The sequence below is a fragment of the Copadichromis virginalis genome, linkage group LG11, assembly GCF_057382275.1.
Source record: "Copadichromis virginalis isolate Kocher_CV1m ecotype Utaka linkage group LG11, C_Virginalis_male_GT1.1, whole genome shotgun sequence".
In the NCBI taxonomy this organism is placed as follows: Eukaryota; Metazoa; Chordata; class Actinopteri; order Cichliformes; family Cichlidae; genus Copadichromis; species Copadichromis virginalis.
In genome coordinates, this window is record NC_140628.1 from 21,828,229 (window position 1) to 21,847,902 (window position 19,674).

General features: G+C 40.1%; 1 protein-coding gene across 2 annotated transcripts in view; it reads left to right on the top strand.

Moving 5' to 3' along the window:
• Positions 1 to 69: 69 nt before the first annotated feature.
• The window catches only part of LOC146698537 (uncharacterized), a 34,559-nt gene continuing 14,954 nt past the window's right edge, over positions 70 to 19,674 (top strand). The window contains exons 1-9 of one of the 2 annotated variants that reach the window (XM_085473694.1): positions 70 to 328; positions 473 to 585; positions 706 to 852; positions 966 to 1,118; positions 2,175 to 2,284; positions 2,383 to 2,506; positions 3,574 to 3,666; positions 4,345 to 4,413; positions 10,668 to 10,721. In XM_085473694.1, the coding sequence (XP_085329820.1) occupies positions 139 to 328; positions 473 to 585; positions 706 to 852; positions 966 to 1,118; positions 2,175 to 2,284; positions 2,383 to 2,506; positions 3,574 to 3,666; positions 4,345 to 4,413; positions 10,668 to 10,721 (1,053 nt within the window). In that variant the 5' untranslated portion in view covers positions 70 to 138. The remainder of the gene's footprint in view (positions 329 to 472; positions 586 to 705; positions 853 to 965; positions 1,119 to 2,174; positions 2,285 to 2,382; positions 2,507 to 3,573; positions 3,667 to 4,344; positions 4,414 to 10,667; positions 10,722 to 19,674) is intronic. The other variant, XM_085473695.1, reaches the window with a different exon arrangement.

Genomic DNA, 19,674 nt, shown 5'->3' on the forward strand with positions numbered 1-19,674 from the left:
TTTTAAATAAACGGGCTCATACCAACAGGCATATAAAATATCCTCGTTCAGCGTTTCATTTTACCAGCTTTAGTCAGGACCTTTGCTTTTTTGGCCGCTACCCCTCTCCGTAGGAGCAATAGAGTCACCATCCGGCGCATGTGCACTGTATACTTTAAGCTAACTTTAACTTACTGTCCACGCGTGTTTAGAGTCTCACTTTGGGAAAAGTGGGGTTTGAAACCAGGGATTTTAGAAATATACGACGCGTTTTTCTTCAGAATGGGTGGTCAAGCTAAGGGAAAAAAGAAAAATAAACCGAAGAGGAAAGATAACCGTCCAAACAGGGGTGAGTTCACTGGTTTATCATTTTATTTACTGTGTATAACGTCAAATTCGTACACACGTTTATAGAAAGGAAGAACTGTTATGTTTTGTTTTGAGTGCAGCTCTAATAAGAACTATTGTTACACGTGCACTTGTGACATCTCAGCAGATGAAGGATTTGTTGGTTTATCACCTCAAGAAAGGATGAAGGTAAGAATGCAAGAAAAAGCCAAGAAGAAGACAGCGGAGAAGTACTCAGTAGAGCAACTCCTACAGAAGGTAATGTTTACTACATATCCACAACAAAGGCAGGACCCAAATATGTCATTGCCTTAATATCCTTTTATTCTTTAAATTCTAATCAGCTACTGAGCTTTCCTTATGTACTGTGGTGTACAGACTGAAGAATGCATGGACAGTTTTGACTTTGAAATGGCCAGCCTTTTCTGTCGAAGAGCCCTGGATGTGGAGCCCACCAACCTGCAAGTTCTAGACATGCTGGGACACGTTTCCTCTGAATTAGGAGACACACAGAAAGCTAAAGAAATATCCTTTCTCGCTGCTTGTGTCCATAATTTTGTAATTTCACTACACTGCTGTGATAATTTCATTCTACTCTAATGCAGTGATTGTTGTGGCTTTCTTGACTCCCCTCTCACGTATTTCTACGTGCTGTGGAGCTTAGCCCAGATGTTGGCCACAGTAAGTACATGTACCTGGGACAAATCCACACAGGCCGGGAGGCTGTGGACTACTATACCAAAGGCATACAAGTCCTACTGAATACATTGGAGAAACAAGGAACAACAACAGTAAGTGATTACACATAGGACTACCCCTCTCTGTTTCTCTGGTTATGGAAAGTGAACTAGATGTCATGACTTTGTGTTCAAGGCTCCTGATTTTTTTTCATTTTCACAAGAGGGTGCTATTGGACAATGCATGTCTTAGTGACATGCATTGTTATGACAGATTTATGTCAAACCTATAAGCATCCTGTTGTTTAACTGTTACTGCAGACCTGTATTACTAATTTTAGATATTTACAAAACACTTTATCGACACTACAATGCACTAAAAACTATGAACTGTGAACTCAACTTTGAAACAAAACAAATTTTACACCGAAAATGTGAAAGAGTAAAATGGTAGTTTTGGAAATGGTCAGATGATGGTAGTTTTACAACTTCTGTCTTTTTTCCCCCTCAAATATAGTTATTTATTTAAAAAAGAAAATATTGCTCATTAAGCTTTTTGCAAAAGCAAAGATAAAATGTTTTCTCATTTAGAGGACATAATAATGTGCCATGCATTACAATGTTAACATTAAATTAGAACAAATGGAAGGAAAATAGAATAGAAGAATAAGGTTAAAAAGGTTAGGATACATTGTATTAATTGCACATGTATTAATGGTCAATTTTACATTCACTTATTCAATATTGTTGTTGTTTAACTTTGTGACACCATGTTTATTAATATCATTGTGAGGTCTCTTTATTACTCTCATTCAGATGTCTTAAATATATTAGCTAGAAGTGTCACTTCTAGCTATATAAGTGTGTCAGTACTCAATAACTGTGACAATGAGTCAACATGAACAGAGCAATGACTCTGAAAGTAAATTGGATAAATTTAATTCACGCAGTTTGCAACTCTGATGTTACTGCTTCCTTCCTGCTGTGACATGTTAATATGATTTCAGAGGAAAAGGCTTATTCAGATGGTGTCCCTTTTTATTCTGATCATATCAAAAAGAAAACCTGTCTTAGATTCTGTTTCATATAAGTCTCGTTCAGTCTCTTTTGATTTGTAATGAGTAATATGAACTTTAGAAACTAAAGAAGTCTGCCCTTTGATTCATTCAGGCTCTGGCTGGAGCTGCTGCCCCACCAGATGAGGACCCCGAACTCCCCACAGAGAAGGATGTTAGTGTAGCCTACTGCTCCATCGCTGAGATTTACTTAACAGACCTCTGGTACTGGAGCACACAGAGTTATGCACTTGACACTGATAGGCCTGCCTTTGGTAATATTTTGAGATTTTCTTTTTCTGTGTGTGTGTGTGTGCATGTAGCATGGAGGAGGGGGCTGCCGACAAGTGCAGGGAGTTCATAGAGAAAGCATTACAGTATCGCCATGACAACCCAGAGGCTCTACAGCTTATGACCAGTTACCTGTTCAGTACAGAGAGAAACCAGGTCAGTCCTCCCTCTCTCTCTCTCTCTCTCTCTCTCTCTCTCTCTCTCTCTCTCTCTCTCTCTCTCTCTCTCGCACACACACTTGAGATGAGTTATCACCACATTAAAGCGGGAATCTGCTGAGTTAATAATTCTGAGCAAATTGAATCGTATGCGATTAATCAGCAGATGGACAGGTCATGCCGATAGGAATGTTAATTACTGGGCGGATCATTAAGGTCATGCAGTCATCTGCTAAAAAGTGAAAAGATGAGGGAAAAGCATATTGGACTAAATTTAGAAAACATTCCACAGGACCTTTTGAGTGTAACATTTGACAGTGAGTTTAGAACAATATCCTAAATAAACTTTCTGTATTTTTACATTACATGTATATTTGTGCATGCGGGAGACATTGCTAAATGAAGAGCATCTTAAACCACTGTTAATAGAAGGCATTCAAGGCAAAGGCTTTTTTGAAAGTATTTAAACATGTTTATTGTTTACTTGAAATGTAATCTAATTGAAATATGGCCTTAAATTACCACGTGGAAGTATTTGTTGGCAGTGCTGTCTGCCTCAATCATCCTCAACATGCACTGCTGATACAACGAACAACATTCAGTTCACCTACCACTGTTTTTTGCAAGCTATATGTAATGGGCATTTTCAAACCTCTGTACTGTCTCTCCATACTCTCCATGCACTCATATCACCAAACTGAGCAGCGAAGGATCTGTAATACTACCTGTAAGCTGTAGGGGTCAGGCTGGTTCCAGTCTCACTTCACACCTTTCCACATCCTGTGACAAAGTCTCTTTTTCTTTTTAATTTTTTCTAAGAAACAAGAAAAAATAAATTGTTCCCAAATTAATCCAGGGGTTCTTGGTTTCTGTAGAAAATCCAATAGCTAGTCTGTGGAAGTAAATTATACAGTGGGATTAGTCTGTAGGAACTGATTTGTGTGAAGAGTGCATTCTCCAATTACTAACCCTTACTCCTTACTTACTCCTAACCCTTGCATAAGAAATGAAATGCATATTTTTTATAAAGCTTTTTATATTTATATGCTCTTTTTCTGTGTTCAGGAAGGCAAAGATTACCTGTTGAAGAGTGTTGGAATGTGGCTACCTGCGCTTAAACAGAGAGCAGCTTCGTCCAGTGCAGGGGAAGACATTCAGGTAGGCTGTAGCTGTGGGCTGGTATTTGTCTCACTTCCACCAGCCCCAGTAAGATCCTGGTTTATTTATAAAGCCCCTTTAACTAACAAGATTTTCACAGCATGCTATGCTTTATGCGCAAATATAAGGACAGCTGTACAGATTAAAAACAAAAAAGTAAGAGATAAAGAGGGAATGATAGAAGATGAAAGGTGGAGCACAGACTTCACAAACCTGTATGTATTTGTGTTAGAGTGCACAGAGAGAAAGCAAATAATAAATTCAACACCAGGAAGGGTTTTAAAGTATAAACAAGCAAAGTACAACGTGGAAATTGATAAAGGAAAAATGGCTATAATGTCAAAGCTGGATGGGCTTTGAATAGCTCAAAATAAATTGCAGATTCAAATAATAAAAAAAGTGATGTAAGAGGGTTTGGTGTGATGATTTGATACAATAATCCCAGTGACACCACTCTTATGACTCTTATCTTCGGGAGCAGGTTGATGTGAACACAGCCTGCTGACACTTTGGCTGTGATTAACAGCCACATAGCTGAAAAACGTTTTGTACCTTGAAATTGGATTGTGTTATTATCAGACAAAAGAAGAACTATGTTTGTGGATGCCTGTGAAAGCACTTACTGCAGAGGTGGTTGTATTGTCCTTGTTTTTTGTCTTCTTTCTTTCTCTCCTTCAGAATGAGATCCCTCCGTATGAGTCTCGCATCACCACAGCCAAACTGCTCATTGAGTCAGAGGAGTACGAGGTAAAATGTTTGCTGTGTCGTGCTCGTACACTCCCTTGTTGTTGTTGGTCTGTGTTTGTTTCGTGGTGGGAGGGCAGCCTGGCATTTTTTGCGTGTGCGCACATCTGTGTGTTTGTATGCTTTCCTTTCTGGTGAATAGCACTGAAGGTGGGAAGGCCATGCCTGGTCTTTATCCCCTCTGGAGTTTAGTGTCAATAATTGAAGAGTGGTATTTACAAAAAGGGATAGGGCTAAGGGGGGCACACAAGGGTGGAGGGATTGGGAGGAAGAGTAAAATAAAAAAAAAATAAAAAAATTGAAGCTGTGGTCTGATGAATTGCGGCCATATCTCGAAACAGCATACTTCTCTACTAAATCACTCAGGAATTTCTGGTATTAATGGCCTTGATTTCAGTGGCTCACTGCCTTCAGTTCAGTGCTAAAACTCCTAACGCTGTCATTAACGCTTGAAGTCATTTTCGGTGATTACCGCCACACCAACAGCAGTTTAGCTACTTTCTATTGTGATCCAATGATTAATTTTCAGTCACTCTTGTTGGGTGGTTTATGGTTATTACTTACGGGAAATGAGAACAGTGTCCTTTTCCCCCCCCTTTTTTTTCTCCTCTTCCCCCTCCTCACACCCAAATAGCTCAGCTGCAGTTATATCTTTGGGTGCATGTGTGCGGGAGATGGGCTGTCAGGTGTATCAGTAAAATGACAACGTCTCGGTCCACAGTTTCTGACATGTCGTTTGTCTTCATCCTGCTGTTGGTGTCATGAAACCCGAACCACAAACCGCACCCATTCCTACTGCTTTATAACGTCAAATATTTTGCCATGTGCTCAAGTATGTGTACACACACACACACACACACACACACACACACACACACACGCACGTGAAGGGCTATTTGGAGTTTCTGGCAATTGCATTTAAGGGTGAAAGTAGAGTAAAGGCAAACAATTTTCTGTCTGTCTCTCCCAGCCTGGGATTTGGGACTTGGATTTGATAGGATCCTCTCAGCTCTTTGCTTCCGGTACTTCTCTGTCACACATACTCACACACACATTCTCTCACTTTCACATTTAGCATCTCTCACTTAGAAGGATCTATGCACAGTTTTATGCTCTTTGTAAACTTTGCGTAAAGTTGTTTACTTCCAGTAGAGTTATTAGTTGGAAGGCTGTCTTTCGAAAATGGTGCCAGAATATAACCAATTGTCTCTTTCTCCCCATTGAATAATTTGTTTGGTCCCCAAAGCTGGGCCAAGGCTTTGAAATTTGCATTAATATATTTGCCAAAAAATAACCCCAAACATATTAAATAATTTTTTTTCTTTGTTTGTTTTCTGTAACTGCATACAGCAACGTCTAGTAAATAAATGTTAATTTTAGAATGGCACAAGGTGTAGCGGTACTACCATGTTCTTTGGCAGAAACTTCATCTCATGGTCTTTGTCTGTACTTTTGTGTTATGTGGATTGAATTCAAATTAACTAGGCCACTATAAGGCAGTGTTAGTGTGGTTATTATAGTGCATAGTGGTGGGAAATAGAAGTTTACTCAAAGTCTCCACTCTTCCCCAGAAGTCTCCACTGTCTGGTCTTATTTTCCACCCCACAAATTCAGATCAGCACCAAAATTGAGCGGGTTCTTTCTTTGCCTTATGCTCTATCTCCCTCCACCAATTCTCATCAAAATGAGAAAGATTTTGCTGAAAAACACTGGGAAGATGTTTTCAAGACAAACTGTCTTTAGTGGGTAGACACTGTCACATCTCTTGGGCACTTTACTAGGTCATAGACCCGTCTCCCCACCGTCTTAAAACTCAAGGTTTCTTATGAGGGTAGGTGGTTGTCATTAAAAAGCGTCAGCAATAATAATGTCAAACTCAGAGCATGTGCAAATATTACAGTTTATTTATTTTTAAAATACATAGTTATCTTTTATAATAAAAATTTTGTCAAGACTGTGGCTTTCAGTTCTTTTTTGGAGGAAATCTTTAAAAATAAAAAACCTTTGCCACATGAAAAGCTGAATGTGATAGTAAATTTGACTGAGAAAGGGATAAGAGCATGAAAACCATGACATAGGCTGGTTGTACTTGTGCTCCATTGTGCGATTGTCTTGTTTACTTTAAAAAATGTGATAGAAAACATACCAAACACACCGTGTTAATAAATTCATGAAAACATCAGTTTCACAATTGCTGCTCTTCTCTTCAGTCAACTGTTTCTGCAAAACATGGATCTGTGCCACTTAAATTAGAAGAGGAGAAAAAAGTCACCAAAAAGGCTTTTGCGAGTCTTTTTTTCCTCCCTCTTTTGATTAGTTGAATAACTGCCAAGTTTGTTTGTGATTTCCAGAATGGAAATAGATTAAGAGCGCACGAGGGTGCTTGAAAGCAAAAGAAGTGAGAAGTGAGACAAACGTGTTGGTTTTATTGTCAAATATCCCCATATTTGTGAGAGCGCTTGCAGTGCTTAAACAGGTTTGTTATTGGTTTGATTGATGGAAAATTAATTAGGTTTTCATTTGGTTTTTGTCATTTGTCTTCATTAATGTTTGGTTCCAGCGTTTAATATGGGATACTTTGCTGCTGTTAAAAATCTTTAATCTGAATATATCTGATATTTTCAAGCAGTTTGAAGACCATGTTTTCTGAGGTTTCCTGATGTTTTATAGAATAAACTCTAAACAGTTTAATGCAATCAGTGTGGAGATGATTGGTTGCTTACTTGTTTGTTTATCAAGCAAAAATACCAACTATCATATGGTGCCCATCTTTTCCAATATGAGGGTCTCTGTAGTATATGGTAGGAAATATCATTAAAATAGTCACATCAGTCTTCAAGTTTGTTGACCTTTGAATGGGAGTGGGGGCATCAGTGATTTATAGGAATTATGTTAATATATATATATTATTTACATACATAATTTATTTTGCTTTATTCTTCTATGGCATAGTTTGCACAAGGTGCTGCAAACATTTTAGACCAGACATCTCTGAATCTGCTGTTCCATCCCACAGGTGCTCTGTTGGATTGAGAGCTGTTGACTGTGGAGGCCATTTGAATGTATTGCCATGTTCAACAAACCACTGGGGTACACCGTGTTGTTCACATAAAGGAATTTACATGGTCACTAACAATACTTGGGTAGGCTATGATATTTAAATGAGGCTCAGGGGCCCAAGGCATATCAAGAAAATATCTCCCACACAATACACCACCACTTATCTTAGCATATCTTATCTTCTCATCAGACCAGGCTGTGTTTTTTCCAATCCTGGGTTGTTCAGTTTTGATGAGACTATGCACATTTTCCGTTTCCTGTTCTTAACTGACAGGAGAGACACCAGGCCTGGCCTTCTGTTTCTCTTCTGCATACTTTGGGTGTCATAAGTGGTTGTTTGAGTTACTGTTGTCTTTTTATTAGCTTGAGGCAGTTTGACTATTCTCTTCTGATGTCTGATATCTCATCAACAAGGCATTTTCTCCCAAAGAACTGCCACTCACTGGATATTTTCCTTTATCGGAGCATTGTCTGTAGCCTAGACACATTTGTGTAGGAAAATCCTAGTAGTTCAGCAGTTTGTAAAAATACTTCTGGCACCAACAACCAAACATTACAAGTCACTTAAATCACCTTTCTTTTCCATTCTGATGCACAGTCTGTAGCCTCAATGTATATCATTGGCTCATTAGATATTTGCATTAACTAGCAGTTTGAACAGGTGTGCCTAATAAAGTGGCTAGTCAATGATGTATTTTATAGTCTTGATTTAAAAAATCAAAAAACAGCGTGGTGACAGCGTTTTCCCTACTGTAACACGCGCACAAACATTACCGTGATCACCCATCACAACCACTGATTCACTTGCCACACAGCAGACAGACAGACAGACAGGTACCCTCCCCTGACAGCCATTCAAGTGTCTCTTAGCTGAGGCGTGACAGAAGCTGATGGGTAGTTACGCACCTTGTCATTGTCACTCTTCTTTGGCTGTATTTTATTTATTGAATGTTTCTGTTCTTATATTTATTTCACAATGTACAGCTTGTACTTTCCTATATTGCTTGCAAGTACAGTTAGCAGTGACATCCCCAGGATTTATTTACTTAAGTCTCGATGCCCCTGTTTACGTGCGTGTGCGTGCATGTGTGTGAGATATAGCTTGCCCTTGCTTGTAAAGTGATTTGTCTTTCTCCTGTCTCTGCTGTGCGCTCCAGTAAAATGATTCTGTTAAACAAAATTGCCTGAAGATTACACAAATGCAGAAATGGATACATGAGTGCGCGCACACACACACACACACACACACACACACACACACACACACTGTGCACATGCCCACGATGGACATTATAAATGAGTTCCTCCACAGAATGCAGGGTTTTTTTTCTTTTGGTTCCTTCAACAGTCCTTAAAATAAGGAGGACAACATGTATGTATCGTCTTGCATGTGTTATTGGTTGTGTGTCTCTGTAGCGCACTGTTGTTTTTCTTGAACCACTTTTGCAATGTTTATTAAGATTTTTTTTTTTTTAACCTCTCGTCCAATTTTCTGCCTCCCCCCCATCCTCCTTCGTAGTACAGCCTCTTTTTCTCCTTATCTTCATGGGAATATTAATCTTGTTGTTTAGAGCATGAAGCGGCCTAAGAATCTCTGAATCTTTAATTACTCGCCCCTGGGCTGACCGGTGTAGTTAGGAAGATGTGCAGTTGGAGACGATATAATGGTTATCATTGCTCACTTATCCTGGCTCCCAGATATCTCTTGTTCTATTTTTGTAGCTCCAAAACTGCCTGTTCTATCACTTGTTTAATACCCAAGCAGATCTTTTCTCCTATCTTTTATATCTAGTGCTTGGCTCGATTTACTGTGTGTGTGTGTGTGTGTGTGTGTGTGTGTGTGTGTGTGTGTGTGTGCGTGCGTGCGTGCGTGCAGCTTGTGTGTCTGTCACTTTGTAGTGATACAGTGAAAGTAGATAGTAGATCATTCTGAAGCTGGACATGAATCCATTCATCATCGGCTGGGATTAGATGTTTTTGTTTGTGTATTTTTAATCAGTCATTAATTAATTAAGGACAATGGTATTTCAGCTGATAATTGGTCTGGCAATCAATCAACTGACTCCCTGACATGCATATTTGCACAATCTTAATGAGATACTCTCAATTAACCTGACACCCCTTACTCTATGCAGCCAACAGACCTCTTTATTGCCACCGGAACCGCATAGACTTAATGAAAAGAGCAGAGAACTCCAACGAGCAGGAGGGGGGGGGAATTAGGAAGCTCTCCAGCTAATAAGACTCCCTTAACAAGAAACAAGTGCTGCTTGTTGTGCTCATTGTTGTGTGCAGGCTTTTTTGTAGTGTGTGACTGTAAAGTGGTGTGTGTGTGAATGCACAGGTCTGTGCGTGTCTTTTATTCTTGCCCTTCGCCACGGGTGATTGGCTAACAGTCGCCTCCAACCTGAAGTAGACAAAAATCAATATATCATCACCTGGGGCCTCACACACAAACACATGCACACACATATACCACAACCACAGGTTCCACAAGGAGGGAGACAGAGCAAAACAAACACCCAGCCTACTTTAGTCAAGGTCTGATTTCTGTAATGGAAACTTCCCACAGAAACTGACCCAGACAGTGCTGTGACAAAGGTCACCTAACATTAAACCCCTTTGAGACCTCACATCGCCTCCACAGGACACTACAGGGAGGAAATCAGACAAATGCTTTAGAGGAAGGGGAATACGGGCTCTGGGTTTGGTTGGTCTTTAGGTTTATCGTGTATCCTAAGGAGTGGAGGGGGCTACTATGAATATATGGTATTGACTGCTCTGGTCTTTCCCTGCTGCTCGTCTCCAATAAAGACAAAATGCTGGGAAAAAAGGCAATGGTAGACGGTGGCTAAAGTGACTATCGACTGTGTGATAAGTACTTGTAAGTGTATCTATTGACGATCATGTCTGTTGTCTTGTTGGTATTGACGGTGCTGTGTATGGGTTGCTGACCTGTTCGATGCTTATCAGACCCTCTGATCCATTTGATTGATTGGGCTGACTGGAAGATGTGCTAGATCGTGTGCAACAATATTGTCTTTACCTTTATGCATGTTGGTTTGTCAGTCAAACCTGAGAATAGAGGGAGTACTGATGAATTTCTACAGACAAAAATGAGTGTAGTATGATTGTTGTTTGTAATTTTAATACATTTTTAAAAATGGTAACTATCTGTTTGTCTCTCTTTAAATTAGATGGCAGTAGATGTGTTGGAGAGTCTGCTAGAAGAGGATGACGAAGTTGTCCAGGTAAGCGATGAAGTCCTGTTCCGGCTGTTGTAATTTAAGGTCTTTTTTTTTTATTCTACTTTTCATCGTAATTATTTCTCTCTCTGAACTTGAAAATGTAGCGTTTTGCTTAAATGCATGTTTTCTCTTTTGTTATGGGGTCTTTCAAACCGGTCGTGGCAGATATCTGCCCCTCCCTTAACCTGGTTCTGCAGGATGTTTTTTCCTGATAAAAGGGAGTTTTTCCTTCCTACTGTCGCCAAAGCGCTTTTGGCATTATATAAATACAACTGATTTGAATAGGAAGTTGTTGTGAGCACATTTTTCTTGTTTCCAGGTTGCTTACCAGCTTTGGTTGTAGAAAGGATAACATTACCACAGATTTTTAGGCAGGATTAACTTCATAAGCTACCAACCTGTTGGAGGTGTGATCAAAAAGTAGCACAAAAACTTGCCTGATTTAAAATGTGCCTTAAGATAAGATAAGATAAGATAAGATAAGATAACTCTTTATTGTCATTGCACAGTCATACATAGTACAGTAGTACAATGAAATTGGAAAAACTGTCCTACGTCGGCACTACATATAACACAACACGACACGATATGACACATCACAACGTAACAAACAACACAACACAGTATATTAACTTAGTATAAAAAAGAAGAATAAGTGTATGTGTATTGCACACTGTTATTATTGCACATTAATTATTATTGCACCTTGTTATAAATATAAATATTATTGTTATCGTTTTAAACATTGTTACCTCCCCCTAAAAAGTCCAGGGAGGTATCCAGTCAGGTCAGCTATTTACATTGATCAGGGCTATTGCCCTGTTGTAAAAGCTGTCCTTGAGTCTATTTGTTCGGGACCTCAGCAGCCTGAACCTCCTGCCAGACGGCAGCAGCTTAAACACCCGGTGTCCTGGGTGTGTGCAGTCCCGTAGGATGCTGCGTGCCCTCTTGAGACAGCGAGTGCTGTACAGGTCCTTCAGGGAGGGAAGAGGATGTCCAATGATTTTTTGGGCCATGTTGATGACCCTCTGGAGTGCCTTTCTGTGTGCTGTGGTGCAGCTGGAGAACCACACACCGATGCAATATGTCAGCACACTTTCAATGGAGCAGCGGTAGAAGACGGTCAGCAGCTCCTTCTTCAGGTCCATTTTTCTGAGGATTCTCAGAAAGTGGAGACGCTGTTGGGCCTTCTTTAAGACCGCAGAGGTGTTAGAGCTCCATTGGAGGTCTGTGTCTATGTGCACACCCAGAAACTTGAAACTGGAGACCCTTTCCACGCACTCCCCGTTGATGCTGACAGGCTGCAGCTCGGACTTCCTCCTTCTGAAGTCAACTACCAGTTCTTTTGTTTTGGTGGTATTGAGGTCCAGGTTGTTGTCTGCACACCAATCTGACAGCCTCTGAACTTCAGCTCTGTATGCAGTCTCATCTCCCCCTGAGATGAGCCCCACCACAGTGGTATCATCTGCAAACTTGATGACTGTGTTGTCTGGGTGGGAACTAACACAGTCATGTGTGTACAGAGTGTACAGTAGGGGACTCAGTACACAGCCTTGTGGAGAGCCGGTGTTGAGGCTGAGGGCTGAGGAAAGATGAGGCCCCACTCTAACTCTCTGTACACGGTCTGAGAGGAAGTCTCTGATCCAGCGGCAGGTGGTGGAAGGAAGTCCAATTTCCAGCAGTTTATCTATTAGTCTGTCCGGGAGTATCGTATTGAAAGCAGAGCTAAAGTCAACAAAGAGCAGCCTGGCGTAACGGCCCTGCACTTCCAGGTGAGAGATGGTGGTGTGGAGCGTTGTAGCAATGGCATCTTCAGTTGATCTGTTAGCTCTGTATGCAAACTGGAGCGGGTCGAGTGTGGGTGGCAGGCAGGACATGATGTGACGTCGGACCAGTTTCTCGAAGCACTTCATTATAACAGGTGTTAGAGCAACTGGTCGGTAGTCGTTGAGGCTGCTAATGTTGGTACGCTTTGGCAGTGGGACAATTGTGGCTGACTTTAGGCACGGCGGGATGCAGGACTGGGACAGTGAAGTGTTGAAGATCTTAGTGAAGACCCCAGCCAGCTGGTCAAATGTAGCTGGTTAAATGTAAGACTAGCCAATCTTCATGGTTATGTCAAGACAGCTTCTAGAATGGTTATTAATTTTAGATCAAGTCCTGTTCTGAGGTGTTACTCTGTGATTTCAGCTTCTGCAAACAGCAAAATTCAGTTGCAAACAGCTTCAGATTTTTTTTGTTATACCTTTTGTGTACCTATGTACAAACTTGCAAACAGCAGAAACAGTGATGTATGGATCAAAGTGTGGATGTGATTGATACATCTGTAAGTAATCCTGCAGAGACAACTGAACTCACGTATTCGCTCGAATGTCTTTTAAAATTGGCAGATGTGAAAAACTTGATTTCAGTTTGACCAGGGAATACAACCAAAAATACCTACCATTCTACTATTTACCTGTCATAATACTGGTGCCAGGCAAAGTGGGGAAAGAAAGCAGCTGAGTCTGAATTTCAGGGTAGTCTGTCCAGACTAACTTTGGCGATTCTTAATCTTAATCCTGAGTTGCCCATTTTAAAACTTTTTTTTTTTTTAAATATTTTGTTTCCAATGAGCCAAACTCTTGGTAAAAATTTTTTAACATGGTCTAGAGCAATAGTTCTCCAGGCTTTCTTGTGCTCTCTCAAAATTGTTCTTTGGAGATTGGCTACTTTTTCACTCATTTTCATTTGTTACACCACTTATGAATCATCAAGCATAAAAAAGCCCCTTTACTCAGGGAAAGATCCAGTGTTGTGTATACATATAACAGACAACTTGGCAAACAACCAATTTTAAATTGTTTCCGTAGGCACTTTATTACTAACAGTCTGTCACAAAAACACATAATTTGTTCCCCTTTCTTTTGTCGAATCGATGAAAAATAACAAAGATAACGCAGTTTGACAGGCATAACATACCATTTTTACAACAGCAAGGTGATTCACAAGAGATATTAGCTGAAAAACATTCTCGATATGGTGCGTAGTGTGTCCTTAGAAAAATTAAGGAAGCTGGACAAGTAGAATGCAAAGAAAGACAACAAAAGGACTAAAACAAAAAGTACCTGCAGGAAATGAACAGCGTCTGAAAGTCAAATGATTTAGAAATAAAAAATAAGCAAACATCAAGGACCTGACAAACAAATATTAAAGGTTGCTAAAGGAGTTCATACCAAATATTGACTTTCAAGCTTGTTAGAATTGCGCAAACTCTGTTTTTGCCTTGTATACAGGATTCCCATGTGTGTTTGCATATGTGCCAATAAGTCACTGCACTTGTTACCCATTTTCCTAGCAAATATCTAAAAAATGATTAGAGTGCTTGTGAGTTTTGCTCTCTACTGTATGTGTGCGATAAGATTTGATGTCATTTTTGAGTCCAGTTGATAAGATGTTTATATACAGTCATTGGTCCTCTTGCATACAGTCTTTTTATAATACAGTAGAAACTGCTGGGTAGGTATAAAGCAAAAGCAACTCTTTTTCATTTCAGTGGGAAGGATCATCTCAGTTTATATGCTTAGACAGTAGAGCAGGGCGATATGGCCAAAAATATTTATCACGATATACATTTGAAAATTTGCGATAACGATATAACTGACGATATAATTGATGCGAGACAAAATACTCCACAACATTACTAGCGCAAAAAGACAACCTTCCATTAATTTTCACTTAAACAAGAAGCTGGTTTTTATGTACATTAAAGCTTTATAAAAATGTAACAGTGCAAATGCAAATTCCTTGCTGAAAGTTTAACCAAAAGGCATTTCCAGTAGAAATGGGCTGACATATCCTGAGCATAACCATATATAATATCCACTGAAGTTAAAAAGAGGTGCTTTGCAACATTAAACTGTAGTGTGCAGTACGTATTTTTTGGACCATAAGGCACATTGAGCTAAACAAAGCAGTTAGATAAATCAAACTTTATTAAACTCATTCTTCTTGCTTCCTCCACTTCTGTACCATTGATTCATTGATGTTGAATTCTCTGGCAGCTGCTCTATTCCCATGTTGTTGCAGTATATTAATGACTAGCCTTGTATTGTGGATGGATTATCTCAGTTGTTCTCCTGACTGACGTTTGGTCCGTTTACAGCATCCTGCCATGCGATTGCATTTGTCTCTAACCATGAGGAACCTTAGTGTTCGTCCTCCAGCTTCACTGTTTATGTTATGCTAACATAGCTGTGTCGCTAGCGATCACGTAGCACATCATTATATACCAGCTAGCCCAACTTCAGTAACCCTACAAACGTCACTGCTGTTTAGTTTCCTGCCTTCATTTATGTTGGAAGTGATAGCAGAGCTGTACGTTTGAATTTTTTCAGAAATCTCTCAGTCAGAACATGCAATATCATGCTTAGGTAACTAGCGAAACTAGCGAGCTAACTTCCGCTAGCTTCCTGCTAACTTCTAACTCCGTTAAATGTAATAAATTTTGTTTTCATGGATGCCTGGAAGTTAAACTGAATTGTTACACCTGGTAAAGCAGCAATGCTGATCGTTTTATTAAAGATGAAAGAATTTAGACAGTTAACTCTCAGTGATGCTGCAGTGTTTGTTTGACCTGAAGTGTACTGAGTTTAGGACCCAGATTACTCCCAGATTTAAGAGCATCTTAGTCCGACAAATACAACAATAACGACGGCCGCTTGCATGTTCTGCAAAAAAATGTGCTTTGTTGTGTATCTGACGGACAAACACCAAACCAGTTCCACATCACTGAAGTTGCACCATTTTTACAAACCAATTCTGGTTCATCTGTTTCACTCAACAATCGGCCATGTGCGTATGAAAACAAAGGCACTGCGCATGCGCGTTTTACTCATATTCTATCGCGATATTTCATTTTCCTATCGTTGCCTAACATTATACCGGTATTACCGTGAACGGTATAATATGGCCCAGCCCTATTAGACAGTATATTAAAAAAATGAATGTAGACTCCAGGTTCGCAAAATTATTGAATTTTGTAAATTTTGGACTTTATGATAAAGCAGTTTGGGCGAGCGTATCTTGTGTTGGCTATAGTAAGAACTTGTCACATTCAGTTTCAAAATGCGAAGAGTGCAATGACCAAAATGCTCACCTCAAGGCTTCAAGACAGAAATACAGTAATCTTTGGATGACGTCATAGCGGTTCACACATCTAGAGCTTAGTTCCTTCTGCTGAGCTCTGTGTACTCCCTGCATTTGCATTGCTTCATCTCAGCACTTATGTGCTCACACATAGAGTCTGGCGCTGAACTTATTAGAGTGAATTGCAGTATTTTTCTGTGCTTTAGTATGAGCTCTGTGCTGTCAGTGTGCTCAAAATCCCCACTGTCGCTGCAATAGAAAGCGAAGGTGTGCCACTAAGTGTCAGACAGAAAAGCACGGTCGTGTCTCTCTCTCTCTCTTTCCCCCACTCCCCCTCAGGCTCAGCCTCCCACACACCCCTCAGCTGACAGATTGAGAGCAGTCATCAGGGGGCTGAACTTTTAAACTCACTTCAGAGACGCACTGCTGTGACACTCAATTTGAGCATGCCCACAGCCAATCAAATATTGGTACTGTCACCAGTTCTGGTGGTCAGAAAGTGTATCGTCTGATCACAACATGGGTACATTGTTAGAGTCATATCTGTGATGTCAGAAATGTATGACAGACACATTTAAAAGCATTATATTCTCTCTCTCTCCCTTTCTTTCACCTCTTTGTCTTACTTTTTCTCTTATTTCTCTCTTAAGTGCAGCAGATAAGAGGTTAGCGCTCTACTCCTTCTTCTTTCTCTTGCATATCTCAAAGTTGGAACCTTACTTATATAACGTTAAGTCTGCAAAAACAAGTGAGCTACTTTCTTGCAAATCTTGTTTCAAAGGTATTCTGTTGATTCATGATGCTTTTGTTCTTCCTTCAGTAGCACCATATGGAAACTGAGATGTGCCTTCACTTTGAAATTTCAATAGTCCCAGCGATTTGATTGACACACACAAAATGTATTTTATTACGTGTGCCTCGGTCTGGGGTTGGAGTAGGACACAGTGGATTCTCTGAAGTTCTTAATTAGCAAACTTTCACATGTTTTAATTCTGAGTGCAGATGCTCAGGCAGACTATACTACAGACGCAAATATTTCACAGTGGACCATCTGCACAGAATTTCCTAGCATTGTTCTGAGTGTTTAAAGACAGGCTTCTTATTTCTGAAGTTAAAATTTTGAATTTAAGTGACCCAATTACACTGTCTCACTTGAATTTACACATTTTATTCTAACTTCTGCATTCAGGGAAATGTTTTAGTGATAAAAATGTCGTACCGCTGAGCCTGCAACAACACTACATTTCTCCAATGCTGCTGTTGTTCTGATAAGTATGGCTGCAGGGGGTAGCCTCCCACTCAGCATGCTGAGTGGCAATTCTGAATTCAGTGTGCCATGCCTTGATGTGTTTGTTAGCTAAATGGTTGATTTGGCAGGGGCGCTGGTCCCTACTGCCTCTGCTCTCAGTGAATAATGAATAAAGCTAATATTTGTGTCTTGATGCTTGAAGAACAGTGGGTGGGTGATCTTTGGCCTGTGATGAGAGGCGATCTCACACCTCCAAGTTCACTGAGAGTTGAACGTGAGAGTGTTTAGAGGTAGAGGATGAAGCACAAGTTAGTGTTTGAGATTATGCAGAGGCAAAAATGTGTTATTGTGAAAAAGAAAGAAAATTAGGTACTTTGGTGTCTTACAGCAAAGTAACTTACAGTTAAAAATATCATTCCCTTTTTGAACTCTGTGGAGCAAATGATCTATTTTAAAAATATTGCTCTAGGTTTTTTGATATATATTCAGCTGAGACGAATCTTAGTGAACTGATTCTAATACTGTGAGTTTGCTAGGTACACCTTTTCAACTGCTCATTAACAGAAATATCTTATCAGCCAGTCATGTGGCCACAGCTTAATGGACATGTAGACACGGTCAAGACATGACCTGCAGTTCTCTGGATGAAAATACCTCGTTCATGCCAGAACTCAGAGGAGAATTGCCACACTGCTTCGAGCTGACTGGAAGGGAATAATAACTCAATACCCAGTTATTAATCCAGAGGTATGGAAGAGAACATCCCTGAATGCTCTTCATTGAAGCAGATGGGCTACAGTAGCAGAAGACCACACCAGCTGCTCAGCTAAGAACAGAAACCCGAGGCTACAATTTGCAGCAGCAAAATTGGACAGCTGAAGGTTGGAAAAATGTTGCCCGGTCTGATGAGTCTCAATTTGTGCTGTGACCTTTAGATCGTAGGTCAGAATTTGGTGTAAACAACATGAAACCACTGATCCATCCTGCCTGGTATCAACAGTTCAGGCTGCTGGTGAGGGTTTAATGATTTTGGGGTATATTTTCTAGGCACACTTCAGCCCCTTAGTACCAAATGAGTATCTTTTAAATGTCACAGTTTGCTTCCACCAGGATATTGTGGTGTGACGTGAACAGTGACGTACAGTTCGCTGTGCTCCAATTGCCTCCTAAGTCTCCATATCTCAATCCAGTAAACCAGCTTTGGGATGTGGTGGAAAATTAGATTTTCATCATGGACGTGCAGCTGACAAATCTGGAGCAACTGTGTTATCCTATCATGTCGATATGGACCAAAAATCTCTGGAAGAATGTTTCCAGCACGTTTGTTGAATCTGTGAAGTGGAGTAACATAGTAATAGCAAGGTGTACCTAATAAACTGTCTGGTGTATATGGTACAAAACTCTGATTCATACATGATAAATAATTGTTTTAGCATATTAAGTAATACTTCAAAATGCAGTTTATTTAATCTGGTGTTGTGTCAAAAGATAAAAACATATTTTAAAGCACATATTTGAATATTCTCACATTGATAGTGAGCTAGTAATTCTCTGGTGGGCAAATCAAAAATCCACAATCATATTTATTGGTTTAAAACTGTATGGTATTTAAAAGCTTGACTCAGTAAATGAGTATTGCACAACTGAACAGATGTTTTTCTTCTAAAGCAGACGCAAGTAGTAAGTGGTAGAAAATCCCTCTTTGCAGTTTATGAGCATGTCATGAATCGCTGTGCGGCAGGCAGGAGTTGGACCCAAAATGCAGGACTCACAGACTCGGGGAGGTGAACTCAAAACACAGCTTTATTTGCTGGTAGAACAAACATACAAAACTAGACTAAACTGGGAAACCATAAACTAAGAACTCACAGGGAGACACAGGGAGATCCACACACAGCATGAGGGACGACGCGACACTGACTCAGAGAAACACAGGGTTTAAATACACTGGGAAGTAACGAGGGGAATGAGACACAGAAGGAGGGCACAGCTGGGAGAAATCAGGACTGACGAGACAAGCAAAGCAGGACGCATTCACATGAGACACGGACCATCAAAGTAAAACAGGAAGTATCACACAGAGACGCGAACTTGACACAGTGGAGACAGCAACTAAGAAATACAGAGACATAAACCATAAGGCAGAGGTCTAAGAACCAAAATACACAGGGAAATACTCAGCTGGGAACACAAGAGACTAGACTAGAGAGAGTAACAAAAAACCAACCATGAGAACATAATGCACAATGCAGAGTGACAGAAAACAAGAAACTCAAACATGCAAAGACACACAATTACACAGAACAGAGGGGACACAGAGAGACATGAAGGGCAAGGGATCAAAACTAGAAGCCATAGAATAAATCACACACAAGTACAATAATACAAAAATCACAAAGAACTAAAAACGCTGGGTCAGGAGACCCAGGACCGTGACAGAGCAAGAAAAATACCATGCTGTGAAAACATTTAGACACTTAAAGAAATGAAATGGCATTTATGTTGCATTGTTCTACTCCTATTCACGCCCTTATAAAGGTCTTTATTGAATTTGTACAGTGCTTTGTTTATTATACACTT